The sequence below is a fragment of the Amblyomma americanum genome, chromosome 3 (assembly GCF_052857255.1).
Source record: "Amblyomma americanum isolate KBUSLIRL-KWMA chromosome 3, ASM5285725v1, whole genome shotgun sequence".
NCBI lineage: Eukaryota > Metazoa > Arthropoda > Arachnida > Ixodida > Ixodidae > Amblyomma > Amblyomma americanum.
In genome coordinates, this window is record NC_135499.1 from 224915873 (window position 1) to 224927954 (window position 12082).

At 45.9% G+C, this 12082-nt stretch overlaps 1 protein-coding gene across 1 annotated transcript; it reads right to left on the minus strand.

Annotated features, from left to right (window-relative positions):
* Positions 1-10460: 10460 nt before the first annotated feature.
* On the minus strand, positions 10461-12082 carry LOC144126221 (uncharacterized). Its single transcript, XM_077660265.1, has one exon. The coding sequence runs from the start codon at positions 11711-11713 to the stop codon at positions 10697-10699; it is 1017 nt and encodes a 338-aa protein (XP_077516391.1). The 5' UTR covers positions 11714-12082; the 3' UTR covers positions 10461-10696.

Consider the following 12082-nt stretch of genomic DNA (forward strand, 5'->3'; position numbering starts at 1 on the left):
CCAGCGCGTGCTGCAGGACCGACTGATAGATAGACGCATCTGGATGACAGCACACGATTACATCATCGGCATACACAAGCACGCAGATAGAAGGGATGGTCTCTAGGGCTCTAACAAGAGGAATTAAAGCCACACTAAATAATGTGGGGGCGAGAACGGAGCCCTGGGGCACTCCTCTATTGGAAACGAAGTTACCAAAGGGCTTTCCGTGGACACGCACACTAAAGGTTCGATTTGCTAAAAAGGCGTGAATGGAGAGGAGGAACCGGTGAGGGAGACCAAGAGTTTGAAGGGAGGCAAGAATGGCAGAGTGAAGGATGTTATCATATGCCTTTGTTATGTCTGTAGCGATCACGGTTCGTACAAGGTGTCTCTGCGGAGAGTGGTCAAGCACGTCAGCAGCCAAAGTAGCAAGGCCGTCCTCCGTTCCAATTTGTGGGCGGAAACCAATTTGGGAATCTGGGTAACAATCATGGGATTCCAGCCACCACGACAAGCGTGCGGCTAGAATGTTTTCATAAAGCTTGCAGATGGTAGGCGTAAGGGAAATGGGACGAAGGGCCGAGAGAGATACTGGAGGCTGACCTGACTTGAGTATTGGAACCACAATAGAATGTTTCCAGTCTCCCAGCATGACGCCAGAATGCCACACTTCGTTAAAAGTATCAAGTAGGGTTTGCAAAGCCGTCCCTCAGGTCTCAGTGTAGGCCTCCTTTGTTGTTTTTATTTGGCATTGGCAGGATGCGACTCGCCAAAAATGGCTTTTCCATTCCTGCGATAATGAAAAGATAAAATTGTGAGGGAAAATTTTTTTGAGCATGAAGTGTTCTTCAGGCGTTTAATGAACACCGGCTATTAAATATTTAGCGCTAATGGCAAAAAAAAGAAAAAAACGAGAGAGGGAGAGATATCAACCCCGAATTTTATTATGCATGCTTGCCATTTGGAGATTTTTTGCATAAGATTTCGCTCTTGGCACTATCGCACACATGACTGTTGAAACGGTTCAAAGCTCTTAATTTGTTGTAAATATAATTTTTCTCAGCCTTTGATATAGCCCGAAAATAAGGGTGCGATTCTGCGCGCCAGTGCCATATGAAAAATCAGGTTTATATTTAGTATTTAGCAATATTAGTAAACCCTGCCGCTGTAGAAACGAAAATGCAGACTTCGGTGTAACACGCAAGTCTACTATGTTGCTGGACGTACCTACGAAGTGCTATTCGTGCACGGTGCTAAAGTTTTCCCTTGACCTTTTCCGCCGGGCGTATTAACGCCCACTAGTTATCCGTTGCTCGTGAGCTGCAAAACGGCATCTCTGTTCTCGACTCTTCGTGATGCCGTCGCGTGGTGGGCAGACAAATGAACAGAGAACGAAAAAGCGCTTCTTCATTTTATCGTTTCTTGAGTGGCTAAGACGACGCATCCTAGACAACAGCAAACGTCCTCCGGACGTCCTCCAATGGTCAGAGCGTCCTCATCCCGAACAAGACATTCTGAGTTCCTTTTGAGTATACATCAGTGGCTAAACGCCCTCATGAGGATGTCCTCAGTTTGTACTCCGCTGGACGACACAAGGATGAAAATTTTTCAAGCGGTCTACAATCGTCAAATCGCTGGACAGTACTGTGGAATCGAACTAAGATCAAGCCAGCTTTATCTCTCGCACTCAGCTCTGATTAATTAAAAGTTGCAGGTTTATTAAACGATATGCGTATACAATCGTGAAGAAATGAAGGAAACCACTGTGGCCCCCAAAATTATATGCTTTGAGGAGATCTCTTAAGATATGTTTGCATTTACACCTGGTGTTATGTATCGCATGCTTCTGATGGGGTTGTACTGTTTAGATTTTTGGGCCACTCACCTTTTCCTTTGAGGTAGCAGAATTCAACTCTAGAGAGCTGTAGGTCTCTGCGGCCCTGGGCATGGTAAACCCGTGTCGTGCCTCTTCTTTTGGTTCATTCCGGTTAGCTTCTCTCACATTAACTTTGAATACGGCGCTGCCGCGAAAAAAAAAAAAAGCTCTTGATACAAATTCTGAAGTAGTATTGAAAACGTCGCCAAACATGATCCTCAGGACATCCTGAGTAGGCCCAACGGACGGACAAATGGATCCCAGTTGGACTGCTTGAGAACCAGTTAGATAAAACCTGAGGACGTCTGAACATCCCGACACGGGAATTCTGAGGTCATATTCAGGACGTCTTTGTGTTGTCTGGGTCCCTGGAGAGCGTTCTGGGTCAAAAACCTCAGTAGTGGAAAAAAATGACCGCGACTATGGTAGTTATTTCGAATCATTTCACTCGAGACGGCTTCGTCGTTCCCGGTAATCATCAACTTACCTCGTATCACTGATTTAATGTCGCGTGATCGTGCTGCAATCGTGGTTTGGTTTTGTCGGCGCGCTTTATTGACAACTGAAGTTTCAGTATGCTTCAGCGGCTGACAGTGCCTCGCTCAGCGTGGCGGTAAATGAATGCGACGGCACGACTTACGCGCCCGTGCAAATCGTACGGCTGATGGCGTCCGCGTAAATCAGTGCGAGCTCAAAACAAGTAGTCCATACGTCCCCCTCGATAAACATTTCTTTTCCTTATTTTGCTATGTTGTAAGTGGCACTGAATTGGAAAAAAAATACATGAGGACCCCTTGTTACGGGGAACACCGTGATTCAGTGCTTACGCGGCTGGGCACCTACTCACAGAAGGCGTCAAAGCGCGGTTCACGGAACAGCAGCTTACAGTAAGCGCAGCCGTGTTCACCGTTCTTCACGCCATTCGTTCACGCTGCTTTAAGGAGTCAATTCCGTAGCCGATTGCAGAAGAATGGAGCATTTCACCAAACGATCGGTTGAGGAAAGCCGAATCTGAACATTTATCTATGCCGAGTCAGTTTGGTGTCAGATTCTAAGCGGCTTGCCTGAGACAGAGCTGTGCACAGGTGCTTGTATTTTTTGTTTGCGCGTATGTATCATGCTGTTATGCGGATCCGGATGTCTCTACTCACACAGCGACTATTTCGGTCTGGCCATCGGGGTAGTTCTTCGATCCGACTGGGGCGAGGTTGTTGGCCGCTATAATCCACTCGCCTTCAACAAATCGCCGCTATTACGCACCACAGCCTATAGAAAATAGGAACACGCCACTAACGACACGAAGCTAAAGTGCCGCCGCGGACAAGGATAGATAGGACTGCCATGTAATTGTTTGTGACATGCAGGGTTTACAGACACATAACTGTTTCCGGAGTTTAGATGCTAATCTGGACGCGATTTCTTCATCCTCATGCTGTGGACTGTTCTCAGCTAGGTGTTTTTGCGGAAATTGATGGAATGAAATGTCTGATAAATTTTCGGCTCTTCTTCAGAGAGAGAGTATTCTGTTCGTAAAAAGTTCGGAACGTCGCATTCGACACACACTGATACAATTTGCATCTACCTGAACTATTAGAACGGCCACTCTTGAGAATGCATTTCTCATGCCGGCTGGAAATCCACATATAAGCAGATATCCGTGTGTGAGTTTTAAATGCCCAAATTTGCCAGTTTCCGACCTTTTGTGTGTCAGATTTTGGGGTAATTCAGAAAAGGCAAACATGGTAGAACTGGAGGACATTAGAGGAATAATAAATAAATAAATAAATAAATAAATAAATAAATAAATAAATAAATAAATAAATAAATAAATAAATAAATAAATAAATATTTTCTTTGTGCAGAAGACAGGCTGCATCTTTGCATTTACCACGTTGGACACTTCGCTTGATCATACGCGCGAGGGCAGCAGATTTGTTGCATATAAAGGTTACCAAAGTTTTGATCTGCAGGAAGCAACGAATTAGAGGGAAAGGTGTAACACTGGTCCATTACCTTTGACTGTTGAGCATGGTTGTGAGAAGAGACACAAAAGTACGAGTCCATGAAACGAGTTTTATTAAGGTTAGGAAAATCGCACGAGCGATCGGTATGCCATCCCTCGTCACCGCCTCGCGAACGTTTTTTTAAGCTAGCTTCACTACCATAGAAAATATCGGCAATAAAGAATGTGGTTCTCCTTTCCCACCTGAACTCATTCACCGCCGAAGTTCTAGAAAAAAAAGAATAAAATGCGAGATAGGTTTATTTGCAGGGAAAGGCAATCTGCCCTTAGTGATTATTCTCTGGCTTAATTGTGCGATGGAATATGCACGATATTAATGGCTTTTGTTTGAATTGGTTTGCGTTTGTCGTAAATATCTATATCAATTGACTAGATATTTTCCCGGTTCACCGCGATACATTAATACCTATCACATTCAGTCTAAACTTCGCTCCCACACGAACGTGAGAGGCTACGCGGCCAATTGTCATGTTTGGGTCGTCCGCAGGATCGTTCGTGTCCATAGCGTGAACATATGGTCAGTCATGCAAGATCTGTAGGATATGCATGTGGCCGTGACCTTTTCCACTAGGTTTCAGTTTGTTAACGAAGCTTGCTTTGGGGCTGTGAGGTTGCAGCACCTTCCATCGGCGTTTCTTAAGAAGCACGGCACACAAAAGTGGAACTTTCCAGGCTCCAACCAGGGATGTACTCCTGTCACTTGCAATGCTGTCAACCCTTATATCTAGCAGTGATGTACTACCTCACATACCTAGCAGTGATGTACTGCTTTTAGCGTGATATGGTGTTCCGCGTTTGTGAAGTTAGGATGAGATATGATAAATAAGGTACGAATGCAAACGGCAGATCGAATAAAGGAAGTGAATCGCTCAATAAAGGCGTGCATTCCCGAAGTCGCGTCAAAAATAAATAACTACCGAGAACCTTCCAACGGCCGCACACGAGACGACATGTCCAACTTACTTGGACAAAAATTTTATATCTTGGAAAACTTTAAGGTACTGGAATAGAAATATTGAATTTAATGATAAATTGTTCCGATATTTAGCAAAATCTTTCTTTTATAGTGTTTCCATCGCTCGCATCGAGCACTTAAGACTGCCATAGAAAACCAATGAGGAACGCTTCTGACGACAGCAATATCGTTAATAGCAAAAAAAAAAAAAATGCAAGCCTGCCGATGGGAGATCTCAGGATATACTGACTGTTACAGTGAAATCTTTCAATATAGGAAAAAATTACGCTCATAAACTGTTTCCCAATCAGAAATGCTTTTGACCAGAATTGTGGGGTATGCTCTATCACACACGTTTGTTTTTTTTTCCGCTGTCCAAACGAAAAGAGCAGGCGTGTGTCATTTGCTGGGCTCATTAGCAACGCAAAGGGCAAAGTGTCTTCCCGATGCCGCAGAGTGGCGCGCAGTTCGCCCGGCGCACGTGCGTCCGGGACAAAGCCTCGGCTCACGGTCAGCCCAACTGCGTGGTTGACAGCTGATGATGTTCTCTCCCCCGCGGCAGTCGCAGTGGGCCAACAATGCAGGCCGTTAGAAAGCTGCGCGTGCTCGGCTGTACGTCGAGCAGCTGTTTGTGCAGCGCAAGTTGTCTCAACTGTAGGATGGCAAGGCTCGCGCTGTCGCTCGGTCCATGCGGCCGAGTCCTCTACTGTCCTTGCAACAGCGTAGCGCACCGCCTCTCGCTCTGGTCTGCATAAGGACATAGTCCCTGTTGTCTAAAGCACTCACTGATTGTGGTGATGCGCAGCGACACTTCTGTGGGGAAGTGGCGTCGACCACCATTTATTGACCACTTTTTCTATCTTTTATATCGGGATTTTCTATCGTATCCTGTTGCAAGTAAACGGCGCGCTTCAATTGTAAGTCGCCCTAGACAGTGAAGACAAGCGGAAGCGTAGGGGGCACGCACACGCGTTTTTCCCGCATTTTCAACGCTGCTTCCAGCTACTACCTCAGCTGACCATAAAAGGCTACTTAGAGTCTGCTTGTGCTGAGAGTTTACGGTTACCCGCTTTATTCCACGAAATATACCGAAAGCAGCTACAGATCGCACCCATTCTCTTTGACGAGGTTGCCTCATAACACTTAGGATAAAGAGCCAGGTTACGCTTTAATAACTTTGCTTTAACTCTACATAACTTTGCTTACTAAGATAAGGCTTCTTCTCGAGGATTTCTTGCGTTGGCATACAGCCCGCTTTGCAGTACCAAATAAATGTCAGGCCTATACCGGTAGTACAACTCTTAATTAGTAAAGTGAACGAACTTGGACCGCTCATGCGCAAGTCTGATGAAATACACGATGTCGGGCACGAAGGAATCATTGTGCTCGTCAACCCTCACCGCTATAGCACCGGTAGGTTCGACCAATAAATAGGAGGTATCGGATGCTTTGGCTTGTACAAATAAAACAAGCACGTGGCTATAAACTCAGCAGCGATCAGGATGCAACAGAGATGATTTATCGCGAATTGTTTAACGCTCAGTCGTTTATCGCGCGTACAGCAGAAGCCACGCAACATATATTTTTTTTAGACTTGACAAGTGCAACGACTGGCGATTTTTCTTCACTCTGAGTACATGGATCACAGCAGCCCGACTTGGGTGAAAAATCGTGATGCCATTACTTTTTCCCGCATTGCGTTCGTTGATGGCACCCGGCGCAGTGGCGGGTAACAGAGAGGTCCTTTTCAGCGCTAACTTCGGAGATCGACTTAGGCGTGAATAATTCAAATGGCCTATCTGTGGTGCCTGGTGCTCGGCTCAAGCTTCAGCGGAGTTCGTCGGAAGCAGTGGGTTCAGTGCCACACACCCATAGGCGACTACGCCTCATCTGTGCCGTCAGCTGCCCGACTTTTGAAATGTGACGGGGCCACGGCGGTGGCGCCCTCAGGGCACACATTCACAGTTTTCGATAAACGCGGAGAGGCGAACATTACGGAGCTGAGGGCGCGGCCAGTGGAAAACGGGCTGAAAGTTACCTAGCCAGGATCGGGAAATGTTGTCTAGGGCAGGCGTGAATGTAGTCTTCCATATGCTTTGTTTACTGCTTACCGTGGGTTCATGGTTATCATATTCTTGATGTATTTTCGCAACAAGGACAGCAACTCTAGTCCTGCCTTGTGGAAGCTGCTTTATCTGGTACTATGGCAAGCGTGTCATGCCATATATCCTCCTGTATACTGGAAGTATATCTAGGAGGCTATGCGCTCACTATTTCGCGATGAATTGCGCAAAACCTAATTCAGTTTCATTGAGATTTTCGCGGACCGTCGTGGTGGCCCATATTACTCTTTATAACGTTTGGGAGACCCTTAGTTATTGGTTCATCTAAGTTTGAGAAGTCTTCTTATACATCTGTTCTCTGGTCTTGCTCTAATCCAAAATTGCAGCGCTTGTGTCTCTTTCTTTGCTGCCTCGTGTCGAACTCAGTGCTGACTTCAAACATACACCTCTACCACTGCGTTTATTCGGTCAGATATTTCGCATCAGTGTTGCAGGAGTACTGTAAAAAGAAAATTCCAGTTTTACAATAATACTTGTTCCTGACTAGTTGCATGCTGCAAAATAAGTTCCAGGAAGCTAGCTCTGTAGTGTCCCGAAATTGAAGTGAGCAGGCGACTGCACGTATGATTGGCGCTGTTATGTGCCAAGCTCCACTACAGACCCGATATGTGTACTGATGCCCTCGACTCACCGAGCTTACTTCTCTGACTGGCCGCAATGAGGTCACAAAGCTGCTAAGCCACAAAATTTCCTGCAAGGCCTCATTGACTGCAGATCTAAAGCTGTCCCAACCAAGAAGTTTCGCCATCTTTGGTGGCCATGCCCTTTACATGATGGTTTCTCTCACACGTTTGTAGCGACTGTCCGCAAAGCGAAATTTCTCCTCTTTGTAGTGGCGAATGAGAGAAGCTACTTGACACGCCTACATCATGCGCACTTCCACCGCATTGACAGTCGCGCGCTGACGCTTGTCACCTTTACGCTGTGCTAAAACGCAATTAGAGAGATTTAGCATAGTGTGGTTCGTGATCCGCTTCCGAGATCTGCTTACACAAGGTCCCAGCTGCGCTTGCACAGTGAGAAATATGCGCTCCTAAGGGCCATCTCTCTGTGTATGAGTACATAAATCTAAGTGGAAGCAGGTCACTGTGGCGGCAGCGGATTTCTCTATGCTAAATCTCTATAATATCAATAAAGCGCGACTGATCACGACAATACGTAAGCAGCGGATTCACAATGCAAATATTCCTGCATTCACTGCAGTGACCGTGCATGTCATAAATTTATAACGAAAAAAGAAGGCGGCGAGTGGAGTTGAAATACGGCACAATACATATACAGAAAAAAAAACCGCAGAGGGGCAAAAGATGAAAGACAAAGCGCTTGCTCCTGCAGGTTTGAAAACTCACTGAGCAGAGAAAGAGCTCAGAGCAGGTGACCAGACCCCAGGTAATCATGTCGCCTGGCAACAAGAATAGCTGACCAATGAAACAGCCTGCGACATTTACGCAGCTAATAACATAGCACGTAGGCTTCCGTACCTTCCCCTGCGAAGGAGTGGATATCGAGATTGTGGCAAAAGGAAGCGTTACAATTCTTACGTTTAAACTTCCATTGTATTTCGTGAAGGGTATTCCTGTAATATTCTTCTGAGCCTATATAGTATCAGGACAGTCTATACGCTTTCGAAGTGTATTCCTGAAATCGCGCCAACAGGACATGACTAACAAGCGACTGCCTGAAGGGCGCGTTCGAGATGGTTTCCTCGAATGTTTTCTCAGACTTGTTTTTTCAGCGCGCAAAATGGAAACGAGATCCATATGGCGTCACTGAGCGCAAACAACACAGTGTCATCCGAATGCTGCAGTGCGACAGACACGCAGCTCGTCCGCAGATGTGTTGCCTCGGGAGGACAATGCTGACCGTCCGAGTGGCTCGCTTTCGCTGCTATGTGTCCCCAAGTTTACATAGCAGAAGCCATAGCAGCTGTCTAACGCAGGCAGACACGGCTTGCGCCAACGCTGGACTCATTCGGCCGAGCGCTTTCTTATCAGAGAAACATAGCGACCGTGTAGGCTTTCTGGCAAATAGTTCTTGCTTTCCACAGGCGTGCGGGCAGCGAGCTTTCTTCGGAACGGCGACGTCGACGGCCATTTATTGTACACTAAGCTCTAAATACGAAATGAGTAAAAAGCGAGTAAGCTGTCATCTAGCGCACTCCCATGGCCCATGGGGTAGCTTTCCATCACTAAAATATTATGGAATGGTTAAGGTTGGCAACGGAAACAAAATCCATCTTCAAAACATGCGAAGTTCTAGCAGTTAGGAATATCTTAACCGAGGTTTCAATCTGCTCTATTTGCTAGCCTCAACACCTCCGGTGCCGCGTTTAAAAGCCTCCTTCCATTGCTAGCTGCACCAAGTTGCTATGCTTTGCAGTGGGAATATACCTCCGTTGCCTAGAGTAAGCATTCAGTATATTTAATGATCGAAAGCTCCCCCGGAACTTTGGTGCCATACGCTGTCCCCAAAAGAGAGTAGGCTAGGGAAAAGCTTACTTTCTTTTGCTCTCGTGTAGGCATATTCGTGTGTTGAGGCTAAATTCCTTCGGAGTTACTCAATCCAATGTCCTTCCTTATCCCAACGCTGCGCTTCATTTGGAAGTCCTTGAGGCAGTGAACAATAGAGAGGGGTGAACTTCAGCAAGGGTTGTTGTCGGGCTAGTTGGCTTGACTTCTTTGTTCTGTTTTCTGTCTTCGTGTCGTCTTTTATGCGCATAACCTTTGATGGCATTTCAAATAGAGCGGGAGCATATACGACACGCGCAAGCGCTTTTTCTGCGCTATAAACGCTCTCAGAAGCTGCTTATAGTGTGTTTCGAGGGTTAGATATTACCCGCTTTGTTTTACGAAATACGACAGAAGAAGTCATATATGTCACCATTTAAGAAGATATATGGAGCGTTTCTAATTGAAGGAAAGCATTTCTTGTTTTCGTAAATTAGGGTACTGCAAATACTCAAGAATAGGTAAAAGAAGCATATAAACACACCTTAAAGTAAGATTCTACTGATGTTAAAATTCATTTCTATCCTTGGCTTATTGATCAGTAAGAGAGCAATATTAGTAGGGCTGTACTGCCTTGCCTCATAACACACAGGACAGAGCTTCGGCTAGCACTCTGCTAACCAGCATTGTCACATAAGCTTAGGGATAATAAAAAATTTACTCCGTTTAACAGCACTTTTCTGCTTTGAAATAGGTAACAGCTCAGGCTAGTACACAATTTAAATAGGAGATGCAAATTAGTGCGTAGTTGGAATGAAGTTCTTCAATAAACAACCTCTTTTGTGATAACCTTCGAACAGCTTGAACCCTCAAACATATCAAACTGTTTAAGATAATTAGTTTCATATCATGCGTACATATCAGATCAATTCATAGGAATCATAGCAGACTTTCTTTTAATATTTAGTATTAAACGGTTATAAACACTTCCGGTTGGCTTAATATTTAAAGAGAAGATACCAGTCAGTCTGCCTCAGCAGACAGGTTTCCTAGAGAATTATTTCTTTTTATTAACCATAATAACGATTGTTTTGAATAGATTATATTATTTTGTATGAAAACTATTACTGGTTGTTCTTTCCTATGGAATACAAACAATACAAATGTAGCGCACATTTCGGCACACATACGTTGTAGAAAAAGGGCCAGCTTCATGCCCCATTCAGGCACACATGAGAAGGCTCTACCAACGGCACTGGCTTAAGGAACACAGGAGGCACAGTCACAACGTCACCTGCATCCTAGAGAGTAATCCAGCCTGTCCGCGCTCAACAAACTGACGTTTCTTACAGCAAACTCACCGAGCTTCGTTGAACCACTGAGAACTAGACGCGCCATCTGGCCGAAATTAGCGCTGTATCTTCCGATTGTCTCGAAGTCGATGGGACCGAATTTGTCGAATGGGCAGTAGTAGGCTCTGTGCCTGATAAACACATGTACAGCTGTGAAGTTACGCCAGTCGTCGTTACATTGTTCGAACAACACCCTGGTGATGTCTTCATGTACGCCGAAATCACATGGTATCCTGTAAACAAGGTGAGGTTTCGTCTCGAGGATATCTTGCGTAGGCAGATGACCCGCGTTGTAGTACCAAAGGTCAGGTCTGTATCGGCGGTACAACTCGTAGTACAGGAGAAGGAATTTGGACTGCTTGTGGGCCACGATGATTTGATTCCCTATGGACTGGCCAGGTGGCCATCCAATGGCCGCTTCGTAGCGCCTGTACTTGTTCACGCTCTTCACGAGGTAGGAGTCGCTATCCAAATATATTCCTCCGTATTTCCTCAGTACCCTGATGCGAACTATATCGGAGGCGTGCTGAACCCAACTCACGTTGATACCGAATATTGTTTGTGGTCTCTCGACGTATCTGAGGGTAAGCCGAGGGATGTCCTTGATGTGCCTCCAATTGGGGCTTTGGATGGTCGCGCTGCAGTTGTCGCAGTGAATCATCAGCACTTCAGGGTCCTGCTGAAGCCAAGCAGCCCGCATACAGACGACTTCGATGAAGGACAGCGGGGCATCGCCGAGTCTGACGAAATGCACGATGTTGGGCACGAAGGAGTCGCCGTGCTCTTCGACCGTGACCTCAGGCACATGCAGATCCCAGCAGTAAAAGGATGGAATCGGATGCTGTGCTCTCGTCAGGTAAAGTATTAGGCAGGTGGCCAAAAACGTAGCGGCAACCACAAGGCAGTATAAATACTTGATCGCGAATCGGTGTCTTTTATGCTTAATGTAGTACATTACTGTTTCTCACGGCGCACAGCAGAAGCTTCAAACTTTCTTCAGTTTTTATGCTAGAGACTTCACAAAAGGCTTCGACCGACTATAGCTTCGTTTTCAGTCTGCGGGGCCCAGTATGCAAAGTTGAAAAAAAAAGAATGGTGCTGATTACCTCTTCACGGCTTGCGTTGAACGACTGCAGGCAACGAAATGGGGGAAAAGAGGAACGTCTTTCTGGCCCTGAATTCCGTGATCTTCGAGTCAGCCGTAAATAATTCTGAGTCGTGCAACACACCTTATTGGCATGCCTTATCTCGAGGTCCGACGCGGTTCGGCAGCAGCAGTGCGCGTCCAGAGCGTTGCACATCTGCCGACCTTTGATGTGCGCGA